Source organism: Lathyrus oleraceus, chromosome 1, assembly GCF_024323335.1.
Source record: "Lathyrus oleraceus cultivar Zhongwan6 chromosome 1, CAAS_Psat_ZW6_1.0, whole genome shotgun sequence".
Taxonomy (NCBI): domain Eukaryota; kingdom Viridiplantae; phylum Streptophyta; class Magnoliopsida; order Fabales; family Fabaceae; genus Lathyrus; species Lathyrus oleraceus.
The window spans coordinates 173,405,640-173,421,986 of record NC_066579.1 but is presented as its reverse complement, the minus strand read 5'-3'; the positions used below and the strand labels follow the sequence as shown (position 1 = coordinate 173,421,986).

At 33.2% G+C, this 16,347-nt stretch overlaps 2 protein-coding genes across 4 annotated transcripts; one reads left to right on the top strand and one right to left on the bottom strand.

Moving 5' to 3' along the window:
* The first annotated feature begins 1,777 nt into the window (after positions 1–1,777).
* LOC127125717 (FH protein interacting protein FIP2) lies at positions 1,778–11,234 on the top strand. 3 transcript variants are annotated; one of them, XR_007804793.1, is made up of 11 exons: positions 1,778–1,948; positions 2,041–2,150; positions 5,169–5,303; positions 6,546–6,701; positions 7,219–7,302; positions 7,905–7,951; positions 8,033–8,106; positions 9,189–9,247; positions 10,026–10,085; positions 10,183–10,292; positions 10,790–10,925. XR_007804793.1 is itself a non-coding variant. In XM_051054517.1 (11 exons), the coding sequence occupies exons 1-11, from the start codon at positions 1,897–1,899 to the stop codon at positions 10,841–10,843; spliced, it is 912 nt and encodes a 303-aa protein (XP_050910474.1). In that variant the 5' UTR covers positions 1,778–1,896; the 3' UTR covers positions 10,844–11,234. The 3 variants fall into 3 exon arrangements, 2 of the variants coding, with proteins under 2 accessions (XP_050910474.1, XP_050910483.1); XM_051054517.1 differs by having other exon boundaries at positions 10,212–10,292; positions 10,790–11,234; XM_051054526.1 differs by having other exon boundaries at positions 1,813–1,953; positions 10,212–10,292; positions 10,790–11,234.
* Positions 11,235–13,139: 1,905 nt separating this feature from the next.
* Positions 13,140–14,322, bottom strand: LOC127115582 (bifunctional UDP-glucose 4-epimerase and UDP-xylose 4-epimerase 1-like). The gene has a single exon (XM_051047096.1). The coding sequence runs from the start codon at positions 14,190–14,192 to the stop codon at positions 13,140–13,142; it is 1,053 nt and encodes a 350-aa protein (XP_050903053.1). The 5' UTR covers positions 14,193–14,322.
* Positions 14,323–16,347: the final 2,025 nt, after the last annotated feature.

Genomic DNA, 16,347 nt, shown 5'->3' with positions numbered 1-16,347 from the left:
GCATTAACAAAACCTTCTTTCAAACACTACCGTGAAGACATCAGATTGTCAAGCGCATATGCAGTAAGGTGAATCAACAATATTCCATTGGAGAAGTGGACCAGGGCATACGACAACGATCAATATTGGGTCCACATGACAACAAATCTTGTGGAATCAATGAACTATGTCTTCAAAGACATTTGAAACCTACCTATAACTGCTTTAGTGCAAGCAACCTATTTCCGGCTTGGGGCGCTGTTTGAGATCAGACGTTTCAAATGGAGTTCAGTATTACAATCTGGGCAGTTGTTCAATGATGCTTCAATGAAATTCATAAAGAGGAAGCTGCCAAAGCTAACACATATGTGATCATGATGTTTGACCACACTAAAGGTTGGTAAAATATTGATGAGTTCATGGATCACAATGAAGGCATGCAGAGGGGACACTATTGAGTGGAACTAGATAGAGGTTGATGCGACTGCGAAAAGTTCCAAGCCTTTCGTATGCCCTGCTCCCATGTCATAGCGTATTGTTCAAAGGTTCGACGGGATTCATCCTACTTACTATCCGACATTTACAAAGTCATAAGCCTTTCCAATGTTTACAAAATTAGCTTTTCAGTAGTAGCAAAAGAGGATTACTGGTCTGCATATCAAGGGGACATTCTATAACACAATGAAATAATGCAAAGAAAGAAAAAGGGCCACCAAAACAATACCCGTATTCGAACCGAAATGGATACGGCGAACAAAATGGTTAGATTATGTAGTTCATGTCGTCAGCCCCGTCATAATCGTACTAACTGCCCCAGTGTTGGAACAAACACAACAAGATAATTTTAATTGTAACTCTTTTGCTTTATATTAAAAACAACATTCATTTCATATGATAACTTTGTGAGGAAATACCACCACAAACAAATACAACACATAAGCAACACATAAACAACAACACAACAAACTACAATAAATAAAATACCATTACTAACAAATACAACACATAAACAACATAACAATGCGATTACAACAACATAACTATGTGATTACAACCATCAAAACAATTTTGAACATAGTATACATCATCCTATGAACGTCTATGTCAATCTTAATATCCACCCATACACGAACTTCTCCATTTTGCTTGAACGTTGACTCAACCCATTGAATTCTTCTGATCCTTTCACCCTATATAATTTCTCTATCTAACAAACGGTTCAAGGTCCTATTAAGACGTTCAAACGTTTATATATTTCAAAGTTGGATCTTTATCGGAGGCTGCACTACTGAAAATATTAAATCGACATTTCTCTTGTGAATATATGAATATTCAGACATGGTTAAAAGAAAAGAAAATTGAAGGAGATGAAAGGAAAATGGAGGGAGTAAGAAGTTGTGTGAAAAATTATGAGAAAAACGCTCTGCATTTATAGAGCGCGCACACACATGCATGCATCATTGCCTTAGACACGCACACATGACACATAAATGCGCCAATGCATGTGGGGCACACTCACATGTCTACATGCATGCGCCAATGCATGTGGCGCAAAAGCATGCATGCGTCAAGGATATTGGCACCTATGCTCATATGCTTCCCATGCATGTGCCAACGGTAATGACGTCTCCTTTTAATGGCAATTAGATACGTCAATTGAATCAAATATGGTTATTTCGGTAATTAATTTAAAAATTAAATTATTTAAATATTTTAAATTAAAAAAAAGGTGATTATTTTAAAAATAATTGTAAGTTTTCTATTGTCATTAACCTAATTAATTAAGACTAAAGATCTATACAACTTCCTCTAAAAATAAAATAAACTATACAACTTGATTTAATTTAACTTCATTTGATACATCCTGTTCGTCACCGGCACTCTGGCAGCACTCTACAGCACCGCCGCAACAACACAATGAAAGACGATTCCCAATCCGATACATCTTCCGTTCTCCGTCTCAACATCGGTAACGTAATCCCTAATCCTTCCACAAACCCTAACCTCACACTATATCACTACACGACACCGTTTGATTGAATTTCGATTTCATTTTCGCAGGAGGGAAGAAATTCTGGACGACAATCGATACAATGACACATCGTGAGCCAGATTCAATGCTCGCTGCTATGTTCAGTGGTCGCCATACTCTCTCTCAAGATCCTCACAAGGTAATCCCTAATTTTTTTCTTCCTTTTTTGTTTGTTTCTATTGTTATTGGTTATTAGGTTAAGAATGAAGGAAAAAATGGTAAATGAAATAGTTTAAGTTTAATCTAGATTAACTTTTAGTGAAGTTTTACAATGTAGTTATGATTCACACTGACTATATGCATTAATTAATTCCATACATAAAAGGAAAGTTAGTAAGAATGACCACTTTATATTTAAAATAGTTTACAAGTGAAAAATTGAATGAAAAAATGTCACACCAAAAGCTGGTATCGTTTTTATATTAAATAGCTATATGAGTTGTCCGCAAACTTAGTTCGACATTGAACCCAGCCTTGGGCACACAGCAGGGTTAAATTCTCTTGAGGGATTCTCTTGAGGGAGAGCTTTGCTGTCTGTCCATTGTAGTCCTCCCCGGCTTGAGAGGCTGAGCCATACCTGGTTTCTACCGAAAAAAAAACTTTGCTCGACAGACAAAAGCCGATATTGCTAGGTTGGAAAGGAGGAGGGGATGGATTTAAAAAAAAATTGTTTAGGTTTGTCGGGTGGAGAGAAGATATTTTTATAGAGGGAAAGTGCAAAATTACATTTTTAATATGACTGTAATGATTAAAATGACATTAAATGAAGGGGCATTTAAGTCCAAATGGGAAACAAACATACTCTCCCTCCAAATCTTCTTATTTTGGAGGGATTTTGCTCCCTTTCCTTCTCCTCCACCCCTCTTGTGTTTGGATATCATTAAGGCTTTGTTTGGATTGATGGAGTTGGATGGAGAGGAGCGGAATGAGATGGAGTGGAATGATATTCCATTGTTTGGATCATTTAAAATTAGATGGAGCGGAGCGGAATAGAGTGTTACGAATTCCATTCCATTCCATCACTTACCACCATATTTCTTCCCCTCCAATTTGGATGGAATGAACAACTTGTCTTATTCCGTTCTAAAATTTCCAAACAATGGAATGAGACATTCGTTCCGCTCCGCTCCGCTCCGCTCCGCTCCGTCTCACTCCGCGTCACTATCGCTCTGTTCATTTTATGATATCCAAATATAGCCTAAATGAACGGAGCATAATGGATTGTGTTTGGATATCATTAAATGAACAAAGCATAATGGAGCGGAATGGAATGAAGTAGAGTGGAGTGGAGCGGAATGAAGATTCCATTCTATTGTTTGGGTATTTTAGGACGAACAAGGTAAATTCTTCATTCCGCCCAAATAGGATGGGAATAAATATAATGGTAAGTGATGGATTATACCACTCCATTCCGCTCCGCTCCGCTCCGTTTGATTTTTAATTAATCCAAACAGAGGAGCCTCAATCCATATCATTCTATTCCGCTCCATTCTGTCATATTCCATCAATCTAAACATACCACATTCCATCAATCTAAACATACCACATTCCACCAATCTAAACACACTCTAAGGGTATGTTTGGATTAATGGAATAAACTTAAATTCCGTTGTTTGGTTTAATTAAAAATGGATGGAATGGAGCAGAACCGGCATTCCATCACTTTCCATCACTTTTTGTACCCTCCAATTTGAGCGGAATGATAAAATTGCTCTCTTCCGTCATAAAATACCCAAACAATGGAATGATATCTTTATTCCATTCCGCTCCGCTCCACTCCATTCCACTCTGTTCCGCTCCGCTCCACTCCATTCCACTTTGTTCCGCTCCATTCGTTTTACCATATCCAAACATAATCTAAGGTTATGTTTGAATATTATAAAACGAACAGAGCAGAATGGAGCAGAGTGGAATGAAGCGGAACAAAACGGAATGGAATAAAAATATCTTTCCATTGTTTGAGTATTTCATGACGGAATAAAGCAAATTTGTCATCACGCCCAAATCGGAGGGTACAAAAATGATGGAAAGGGATGAAATGCATTCCATCCGGTTCCGCTCCATTCCATCCTTTTATAATTAATCCAAACCATGGAACATAAATTTATACCATTCCATTCCATCTATCCAAACATACCCTAAGTAATTGAACAAAACATCTCATATTTAAAATAATCCCTCCTCTCCATTTCCCTCCAACCAAATACATACTCTTCAATAAACATTCTTCAATACTAATGTTTATTGAAGAATATTGATTAATCTTTTTACTTTTGCTGCATCAAGACAAACATAGAATCTGTAAATTTTTGGTGCTAAGTTTAGAAAAGGACTAAATTGACACTTATAGTTAAGGAACTATATTGCAACTTCTCAAATTTGAGGATTGCATTGCTTGACCTTTACAATTTTAGGGGCTAAATGCTATTTACAAACATGTTTTATTAATATTATTATTATTATTATTATTATTATTATTATTATTATTATCATCATCATCAATAACTGAATATTCAAATTACCCATAACATTTGGCGCAAGTGGTTAGTACTCTCATCTAAAGGGCCAGACTTTGGGCTGGTACTCAAGTTCAACCCTACCCTGGTGATGAAACAAATTATAACCAGGCGTTGTTTACCTCCTAAGTCCAAACACATATTGGTCCATGTGTCATTTTGTTTTGACAAAAGATTACGAATATCTATTTAATATTGGAGAAATGAAAAACCACGACGGTTCTTAAGAATCTCATGTGGATAAGATTAGTTATTTTAGGGATATTTTAGTTTCTATCTATGACACACCGACACAGACACAGACACTTGCACTCATATTAATTTGAGAAAAATGAATAATTGAATGTAAGACAATTAGATTTGCATTTGAGAATGTTAGTTCTTTGAGACCAAATAGCTCTTAGTGTTTTTTGTCACGACCAATTTGGATATTTACTTATTATTGTGGTAATTAAACTAAAAGCATATGGTGAGATTATGTATTAGAGATTGACCTAACTCATCCATATTGATCCGACTTGTAAGGCGAGGGTGCAACTCTATCTTTATTAATATGTATAAAGTTCTGTATAATTGTCAAATCATAGATTTCTGTATATTTGTTTATTTTGGGACACTGGTAATGTGTGTTTGCATTGCAGGGATATGTGTTTGTTGATAGGGATGGGACGCACTTCAGACACATTCTCAATTGGTTAAGGGACGGCGTGGTGCCCACTCTAGAGGAAGCCGAATATACAGAGCTGTTGAGGGAAGCTGAGTACTATCAGTTACTTGTGAGCACAACTTCTTCCTTTCTTTTATTTTTTGCTTTGTTTCTAGCGTGTAGCAATTCTTGAATGAGTATAGTGTTTATAATCAAGACCTTGAAATGATATGTAAATAACTTTGGTAAGGACTTCATTGTTTATTCATATGGCTATAATCATGAGTATAATTGTACTTGAATAGTAGACATAATTGAGGAACATATTTACATAGAGTAAGATAGGGAAAGTACTAACAAGGAAATAGGGCAAGTTGTTCTCTTGTTGGTTTTGTTTTCTGCTAGCACTGTCATTATTGTTTGGGTCTTATTTAGCATGGATGAGGCGCAGTACTGCTACTAAAAATAAAACAAATGTAAATGAGAACTTAACATGCCAATTTTGTTTATGATGAGAATGTCAGCGTTATGAGAGCCATGCATTGGCATTAAATCGTTAGCATAAGGGCGTGTTTCATTTCTCTGTTTCTTGTTTTCATTTTCAATTCAACCCATAAACATGAGAGGATAGATTCAACACTTCCTTCACCATTTTATTTTACAATATTTGAAAACAGATTCAACATTTTAAGTAATTTTGGAAATGACAAAGTACTGTTTTCACTGTTTCTGAAACACATTCTCCCTAGCTAACCTTCTATCTTCTTTCTATCACAATTGATCATTACACGAGTCTTCTAAGTTCTATCTCCTTGTTAGCAATTTAAAATGAACACAAATTTTAGAAAATGGAAATTGCAAATGTTTTTTTTCTTCTTTTTTTCTTTCCAAAGTCATTTTCAATTGTGGGTTAGATAACAGATGAATTTGATAGGTTTTGAACATGCATTCTCATCTCTCATGTTTGACCCTTTTTTTTAAAAAATATAAAATTTGGGAATGTGTTTTTGTAATTCTTTGAAGTTTTTTCCTGCTAGTTTGGTGATTATAGCGACTTTTTTCATTAATAATCCAAATCATAACTTTAAGCACAAGGATCACGGTTGTTGTGAAGGTTGTGTCATTAAGAGCAATTTGCAATGGCAATTTTCCCGATCTTAACTCAAAGCCATCATTTGCTATATGAAAAACAGATATTTGGATACTTGCTTTCTATTATATCTTGCTTGGCTCTTCACTCCATGATGTTATACTTTTAAGTTTCTTATATACCTTCCTGGATTCTCTGTAATTACTTTACTAAATGGAAAAGAAACTGAAACTTCAGGCCATATTGAATTCCTAAAACCTATGATCACTTGCAAAACACTAGGGGCTTATAGATGGAATCCAAGATGTCCTTAGTAAGAGGAAGGAAGATGATGAGCTCCGAACAGAATTGACTCGCACTGATATCATCAAGTGTATACAATCTGAGAAAGTCAGGTTTCGAGGGGTTAATCTTTCTGGCATCGACCTCTCTAAACTGGTAAGGTATCATCCTCTCTAAACTGATAAAATCTTGGGCCATATATTATATAAAATGTGTGTATGTGTACTTGTAAGTTAACAAATGTTGTTATTACCTGGATATGAGTTTTGGAGAGAGTTGTGCATTTTCTTTTAGCCATTATATAGTGCTTTTTTTTTAGCCATTATATAGTGCATTTTCTTAACTTATGTTTTGTAACTTCAATTCTGTCAATACTTGGAAGTTGTAAGCTCATATATGTGAACAAAATTATTTAAATTAACATGTGTTTATTTTTATCTTATCGTAAATATTATAACAATTTGGGCATTTGAAGAACTCAACAAGGATGGTATTAATATGTTACCTTAGGCTGAGAAACTTATATCTGTAACCATTTTTCTAGAAAGTAATATAATGAAAGACAGAGATTTAAGTCATCATTTTCAATAGTTATTAAATGGTAAATTTATTCAGGATAATACGCCCACTAACATCAACCCCTATCTTGATCTCTTGAATTTTTGAGTTTCAGGATTTATCATTCGTGGATTTCAGCTATGCTTGTCTTAAAAATGTCTTCTTTTCAAGAGCAAATCTTCAATGTGCAAAGTTTCGGGTAAGTGTGATTATAACCAAGCGAATTAATAACAATATCAGGCAAGATAGGTTTAAAATTACTGAAGCTTGAGCTAAATTCAGTTCAGGCCATTCATGAGTTTAGACTTTCAATAGTTTTAACACAGCTTATAGTCCAACACTATTGTCCAGCCAAATGATACCTGTCTGGTACTAGCCAAATTCTAAACCAGGAATAGCTAAGCTGGAAAACTACTCAAGGAGAAGAATTGAAAGATATAAACTAGTGCTGATGGAAAAGAGAGAGAATATCGCAATTGATCAGAATTGGCTATTTATTCATGATACATGCCTTCAAGGCTATAAGTAGGGAAGTTGGTTACAGTCATCTCACCAATCACTATAATCCAAAGAGAATCTAGTAACTAACTACCAGCTCAGCTTCTTAACAAAAATATATTGATGTAAATGATTGAGTTTTTCTTTTGTTGACAAATGTAAATGATTAATAGTGGTATAGACTATATTAGTATTCAGCGATCACCAAATATTTTCTTGATTACTTTTCGAAAGCATTAAGACTGCATTCATGCTTGTACTGTTTAATTTACAATTTGACCTACGACCTATATAAATTTATAGGATGTTGATGCCGAGGGCTCCATCTTTCACAATGCAAATTTGCGTGAGTAAGTCACTAAAAAAAACTATGCTATTTAATTGCACACATGCTTGCAGGCCTCTTAATTATTTCATCTTTCCTAGGGAAGATGTGAGTTTACTGGGGCAAATCTCCGTGGTGCTTTATTGGCTGGGGCGTGCCTTCAGAGTGCAAATCTACAAGGTCTGTTAATATGTTATACGGTTACATGTTTTTTATCTTTTACTATCAATTCTGATGTTTGGAATCAAACTGGTATTATCACCACATAATGCAAATAACAACCAAACCTTTTCTCACTATTGAAGGGATCAATCTATTGGAGCATATCAAAATAGCAAATTTTTAGTCATTCTCTGCCCATTTGATCAGACTAGACTGTCTTCCATTTGATTCACTTTTTCACTTGAACCTTTATTGGTCTTCTCTATTACCTAACCACCTCACTAAAGTTTTCTATCTTGTCCTTGATAGGCACTACACCAACTTTCTCTAATATACATATATTCATTCATAACTATATACTTATCTTTACGCCTGTCTAATTATCCACCCCGGCATTTTCATCTGTTACACTAATTTTTTTGCTTGTGCTGGCATTTCATTTTCACAACTGCTTTTTTTTCTTATTTAGTGAGGATATGTAACTTCTTTGCCGACGTTTGATGGTTGACAGAACATGCATGCCTTATTTTTACTATAAATTGTCAGAAATTGTTCCGTGTTTGAATTAAATTGTTTTATTCTATCTGCTCTTCATTCAATATGAATTGTCGGATGCAATGATAAACTTGATAATAGATAAGGAAAATATCGATAACAGCCCTTACGGTGACATTTTATTGTGCATTCATATTCCTTACTATTTATGTGAACAAATAAGGAACAAATCCGGAGTGAAAACCAAGTCCATCTTTGAGGTTACCTTTCTATTCTACTTGCATCCGGCATAATATTTTTAATTTGGTTTGCAATATCTAAGTAATTTTCTTGGTTTGCAATATCTAAGTAATTTTCTTGGTTTGCCTGAAACAGAACTAGGATACTATGCATTTGTTTCTGATAGTATAGTATATTTGTGTTTCTAATAGTATAGCATATTTGTGTTTGTAATTGGTCTACTTGATTCCTTTAAACGTTCATTTGTGTTTGTTACAGGTCCACTTGATTCCTGTAAATGTAGTTCATTTGTGTTTGTAATAGTATAGTATATTGAACAGTATTCTTGTAAATGTATTTCATTTGTTTAAACTGCTATTTTGCAGATGCTTGTTTAGTAGATTGTAGCTTCTGTGAAGCAGACCTGCGATCTGCACATCTACAGGTTTGGCAAACTTGAACATTTATCTTTATATCTAATAATTTAAATTTGTTCATACCTTTCATGCTATTCTTTATTTTATTCTAGAAGCTTTTAATTTGGGTCTTTTATTTTATCATGTGCAAGGTTTATCGGAGTACATTCTTTACCTTTGGTAATAAAGGATATTCCCGTGTAATCTCATTCCTGTCATTTTCCATTGAAGTTAGAAGTGGAACGCATAAACTAGCCTCTTTATTGCATTTTCCTATAACTCCTGTTAATAGTTGGAGCGACAACAAAATCCTTTTTCATCTAGGTATAGTAAATTGCAAGGATCACATGACATAATAAAATCCTATCATAAATTAATGTATTGACACCATTTAGGTCTAAAATCATTGATTTGGCCTTTAGTTTTCCTTGGTCTCTCACAAACTCTTATTTTTTCTCTATTCTCCTTTTTGAGACTTCTATAGGTTTTCCACATAAGGAAGTGATCTACTATTTTTCTGCAACTGATGCCATCCCAATTTTCTCGTCAATATTGTGTTTAGTCATTCTTAATCCTATTTGTGGTTCAACCATTGGTTAATTAAAACTGTTCTGTCCCGCCGTAAACTTGAGCTATGATCCTATATCTGTTAACCTTTTGAGATCTACAACGCCATTTATCTGATACTTTTCTACAATTAATGGCAAATAAATCATTTAAGTTTCAACATGCAGCACTAGTGTAGTAGTATTGCATCTTGATTATAGGTTTCAGATGGTTGATTACTTGGAACTTTTAATTTCACAGAATGCTGATCTTATCAATGCCAATTTGGAGGGAGCTAATCTGGAAGGAGCTAATTTAAAGGTAAAGATATTGTGAACCTATATGAGTGAATATAATTGTGCTGCAATGAAAACCTTTCAATGGATGTGTGAAATGTTATTTTCCTATTTTGGTTTAGATGACTGGAATCATTTCCCTATGTCTCAGGGTGCAAAGCTGAACAATGCCAACTTGAAGGGTGCTAACCTTCAACGAGCGTATATGCGTCATGTAGATCTTAGAGATACGGTATGTAAATGAGCTGAATTTTAGATAGAAATATTTAAAAATAATTTAATCGCCAGAATGAAGAATTCTTACGCAACTGCCAAAACAGCATGAGTACAAAGTGTTCATAGTGGCCATAGCATAACAGAATTTCAACACTCACTGTTCTGTTATACGCTAATTAGTACAAAGTGTAGTCAAATAGCGGCTATAGCTAATAACACGGACGCATAGTAGAACTTAAACAAACTATTATTTTCAGCAATCTGCAATGCAGGATAACATTGAAGGTTTTCAGTTTCTCTATGATTTGATGCTCCTTTTGTTTCAGAGTCAGTTTTTTTGGCAAAATCTAATGTTTATTTTCTGGTTTTGGATGTCCACTGATGGCTAACTTTCGGATAACTAGCATTAATTAAGCCAACAAAAGGATATAGTGGGTGGGGAAAAGACGGCAAGTTTATTCTTTTGTTCAAAATACGATAATCTTACATGATTGGTCTTTTTTTATAAATCAGGACTTGGAAGGAGCAAGACTTGATGGTGCCAATTTGCTTGGAGCAATCAGATGATATTTGGACCGAAGAGTGAAGATATTAAACTTGAGAAGTGGGATGTGGTTAAAGAATTTCAAGATGAGTTGACTTGGGAAGGTGAAAGTTGTCATATTTCGAAAGTACTTACTATTGCTGCTCATGAAGTTGTGCATCGGGGCGTTGATTGATGCAATGGTTGTACCTGTTGATGATCTTCTCCAACATGCTGTCATTGTAAGGAGGAAGCCATTTAGGCTTTTGTTGTTCATATTTGGTATTTTATTGTGTGGTTTTTTGTTAATGTATCTAGTGATAGAAAGTTGCAATATTACTAATACTTATGATATGTGAACCATCTGGTGTATAGCACTGTTTCTAATAACATTTAAGCACGATCTGTATGGTTAAAAACCTGATAATTGTGATATGTAGCATGGTCACCTGAGTGAAATGATGTTGGAGAACATGATAGGTAGCATAAAATTAGAGATAATTCTTAAGAAAGCAAACTCATAAACCACAGTTAACTTTATTTTCAGCCCTCTATAGTTACCATAGTTTAAAGCTCTTAGACTGAGAGATCAATTTCTTAACTTTTTCCAAGGTGATGTGTCTTTGTTTATAATAACTTTTATTTAAGATAGATAGTAATTGTGACACACAATTAATATATTTGTTAAAATAGATATTTATAAAATAAGTATATTTGAGCTCTACACAAATATACAATTTTAAATATAAAAATAAAATTGTGGTCTAAAATTGTCAACAAAAATGTACAATGTAGATTGTAAAATAGATATATAGAAGTTAAGAATTATTTTATCTCACAAGTTAATAGACAACAAATATGCCAACTTTAAAACTCTTATTTCACTTGCAATGACTCTTCTTAATATGAAGGCCAAATATAAAATATGAACAAGAAGCATATTTATTTTTCCTTTATTTTTTATTATTGAAAGAAAAATATATAGCATATTTGATTTTCTTTTATTTTTTATTATTGAAAGGAAAATATAAAATATATATGTCGAAGAAGATTCAAAATTTAATAGAGTGGTAAAAAGATATAAAATATATATGCAGTACAACAAATAGTTGTATGTTGTGTTTGGGAAGACGAGTTGCTTCCGAAAAATAATTTATTAATTCTCTCACTGGGTGGGACTGGTTTCCTTAAGTAAGAAAAAGAATTTATTAGTTCTTTCTCGGGCCGGGACTGGTTTCCTTAAGTCCCCTTAAGTAAGACTTATATTTAAGAACGGTCTATTAGAAGGTTTCAATACAAATCTGTGAGTAGAGTCTAATCGTGCTATTTCAAAAGGATCTTCTAGGTCTTTTCTTCCTATCTGGTTCTTGGTTAAATCCTATGTTCGTTCATAACCACACTTAGCTTTTCAATAATATCCACCTATGGATTTTTTCGATTAAGATTCTAGAAGATATGGACAAACATAAAGGTTAATTGAGGAATTCTAAACTCCACATTGAGTTAGTTGTGAGAATTGCCCATTGGGAGAAAGATAAAGGGACTCAGTAAATTATATACTACTTTAAATATTTGTTTTCAAGAGGAATAATTCCGCAAATATTGATTGAAACATGAATCACTATGCAATTTTAAAAAGCATAAAAATTAAAATAGATAATAATCTCTTATCTCGGATCAAAGATGCTAACGGGTCAAAAATTGAAGTGGGGGACCTATCTAATGTATGTGTCTATCTCTGGTCTAGGATAATCCCTAGACATTATATATATATATATATATATATATATATATATATATATATATATATATATATATATATATATATATATATATATATATAATATATATATATATATATATTACATGATTTAAATAATTAAAATAACTATTTATATTGTTTATATGAGCAAATTACTCAATTTATTAAATAATAAAGTACATTTTACTTTTCAAATGTTACTAGAGGCTCTAGGCCATACGACCACTAACATACTTCCGTCTCGTATTTTTATTCTTGTTTATTTTTAAATTATATTAATTTGTTTAGAGATGTGCCGGATGAGAGTATGTTACCATTATATCAAAGAGTTGTTGCGTGTGTGCTCGATTAATTCATGGAATATGACGACTGAACTTTAAAAATTTACTCTTGATTGTATTCTAGCATAAGATATTTGTTAAATTATTGTTATTAAGTTATTGAATATTGGTTTAAAATAGAATCTCATTAGAATTAGTGTTTGACATATACATGCTTCAAGTACTCTTTAACAAACAATGGGATGCCTATTTGTATAGAGAATATCGGTAGATGAGTAGTGTATTTGTTTAGCTGATTCAATGCTTTCCCGAGTAACCCCAGGGGTTGTTCTTTGCCCAATTCCACTGATCCCTGCACATCTCCTCCACACCATATTTGGCCTTCCAACCGAGTTCTCTCTCTGCTTTCTCTGTAGATGCATAAACCTCTATAGCATCTCCTGGCCTTCTCGGACACAATTTCAATGCGATTTTCTTACCAGAAGCTTTATTAAATGCGTCAACCATTTCAAACACAGACGTACCACGACCGGTTCCTAAATTGTAAGACGTACAACCTATGTTTTTTGTTGTAAAAAGCTTTCTCAGAGCAGCAATGTGACCATCTGCTAAGTCCATCACGTGGATATAGTCCCGTACCGCAGAGCCATCCCTTGTAGGATAATCATGACCATATACATTGAGCTCGGGTAATCTTCCAACGGCTACTTGCTGTATATAAGGCATGAGGTTATTTGGGATGCCTCTAGGATCTTCACCCAGTTTACCACTTTCATGTGCCCCAACTGGATTAAAGTATCTCAGTAAAATGATTCTCCATTCCGGCTCAGCTTTTGAAATATCTCGTGCGATTTCTTCAAGAAAAAGCTTCGTCCGTCCATAAGGGTTCGTTGCTTGTAACTCAAAATCCTCCACACATGGCATCTTTTTAGGTTGCCCATAAACAGTTGCAGACGATGAGAAAACCATGTTTTTGCAATTGTGCGTAGCCATTACTTCATAGAGGTTGATGGTGCCAACAAGATTATTATCAAAATAACGACGAGGATTTGAAACACTTTCACCGACTGCTTTTAACCCAGCAAAATGAATGACAGCGTCGAATTTAGATTTTGAGAAAAGTTTCTCCAAATCATCTTTATTCCTGAGATCTCCCCGTGTGAATTCAAGATTCTGTGAAAGGTTTGGACCAACAATTTCACGAACACGGTCCACTGCTTCCATAGCAGAATTATCAAAATTATCAATGATGGAAACATGAAACCCGTCTTTGAGAAGCTGAACAACAGTGTGAGCGCCAATGAAACCGGCCCCGCCGGTTACAAGTATCTTTTGCGATGAAGACGCCATATCTTGGAATAGGTCAGGTAGAGAGAGGACTGAGATTTTGAAGTTTTGAAAAAGTTGATAGATTTAGAATTTGAGTTTTGGATTTTATATAGTAATGAAATATTATCAATTGCTATTTTTGGGTAATGGACAGAAAGTTGCGATCTGGAATGATTTTGTTAGTTTCTAATTTTCTTTCTCTCTGTAATCTGTTTTTGATTTGTTAAATTTGACGTGGAATTAATTTAAGATAGCATTAGTAATTCTGTTTTGTTGGTAGGTTCCATTTTTAGCTTAGATTGGATTGCCAAGTAAGTTTCTTTTCAACCGTGCGTCACCATTAATAGAATATTGTCAAACTCTAATTTTAAGATGGTATGACGAAGACAAACACAAAGAATCATATCGTAAGCTTTCATTATCGTAAATAAATTTTTGATTGTCATTTCAAAATTTAACTCTAATTCAACATGAGTATTTATATTAGTTCAACAACCGTCAAAATTAAAACTAAATCAATTACTTGTGAGTATTACACTCGTTTGATTAAAGTTTTTATTGGAATTATTGCAGCTGAATTGATATCTGACGACGATAGATCGGTAAGTCAACTTTATTGCCCGTCGCATGTAATTTTAATTTGCAGAGTTTAACAAACCTCCAACTCCAAGTACTTAAAATCTTATACAATGCAACTTGTTCTTTTGCGGTTTGCTGGCGAAGATGAAAGCAATGTTGATGAAGGAATGTTATGTAAGTGAATCAGCTGCATCTCTACTTTAGTTACAATGATTCTTTCAATTGCTTACCAAAATGATATTTTGGGTAGTGTGTCGAACATATACTTTATCAGCAAGGCCGTCTTTGGAATCTGAAAACAGTTTTTATCTTGTTTGATTACTTGGCAGTAATTCTAGTAAGGTTTCTTTGATTTGAATGCTGGTCGCATCACAATCTAACCTCTTTTATTGAAAAATATGTTTTCTGAAATTATACAATACAATCTTGACATCCATTATTGTTTATTTATATACTGTACATTCTTAGTTAATCATATTAATTGTTGATCATTCAAGATGTTTGATATTTATCATAATTATCTTAAAAGTTATGTTGATGAATGGTTGTTACCAATTTAACAGTTAAACATCTTTTTGCAATTGAAAATTGTTTCATAATTTGTCATTCAAATAACAAATAATTTGGTCTTGCAGATGAAAATTGAAAATAAAAATCCATCCTCCTTTATGTTTTTCCTAGCTTTCTTGCATTATCACTAAAAATCGGTATGAATAAAAAACGTTTTTTTTTAAAATTAATTTGATAATATATATATATATATATATATATATATATATATATATATATATATATATATATATATATATATATATATATATATATATATATATGATTGTTTGACATGTTTTTCAAACGAAAAAAATTAAGAAGCTAGAAACACAAATGATGTATATTCTGGTTTGTTTTCTCCATCTGAATGGTATATCTAGTCCTTTTTTAGAGGATTTTTTTTGTTATCTATCAAGATTTTTAATTACAAGCCTCACACCAAGATTATTCACAATGAACACTTAATACTCATACTCTTTACAATGAACACTTAATATTCAAACAAGAAAGTACACCACTTTTTTATTTTATATCATCTTTCACCAAACACCGGTGAATTAAGAATCACACAAATTCTTAAAACATGAAGAATAATAATTTATAGGCCAAAGAATCCCAAACCTAACATGAAAATATAATCCTTATCAATATTATTTTTAAGAACAATATCACTTTAAAGCTCAGGACTTTCGAGTTTCAGAATGTTTGATAAAATTTTCAATAGTCAAAATTTTGAATAACCACTTATAAATGTGTAAATTTCTTATGTAAAAGTTAAAACTGTTTAGAAATTAAACAAGAATTTATAGACTTTAAGAAGACACCATGAATCATTATTATACTCTGAAGAGGTATCATGAACCACTGCACAACTTGAATAATGCATAAAAAGACATTAGTTCGTGAAAAAATAGGTTGTCAGGTTGATGTAATCGATTACATGCTTTTAATGTGAGAAAAAAAATACATATGTGTTTTTGATATTTAAGGTCCTTTCGTTTTTCTTATTTGTTGATATGGTTGTATTTATAAAAATTCAACCAAG

What these genes read in the sequence shown, in the direction of transcription:
- LOC127115582 (XM_051047096.1), bottom strand. Translation starts at nt 14,192, where the DNA reads ATGGCGTCTTCATCGCAAAAGATACTTGTAACCGGCGGGGCCGGTTTC.
- LOC127125717 (XM_051054517.1), top strand. Translation starts at nt 1,897, where the DNA reads ATGAAAGACGATTCCCAATCCGATACATCTTCCGTTCTCCGTCTCAAC. An exon ending in CTGAGTACTATCAGTTACTT is followed by an intron (nt 5,304 to 6,545) that starts GTGAGCACAACT and finishes GCAAAACACTAG; the next exon opens with GGGCTTATAGATGGAATCCA. An exon ending in TTCAATGTGCAAAGTTTCGG is followed by an intron (nt 7,303 to 7,904) that starts GTAAGTGTGATT and finishes ATAAATTTATAG; the next exon opens with GATGTTGATGCCGAGGGCTC.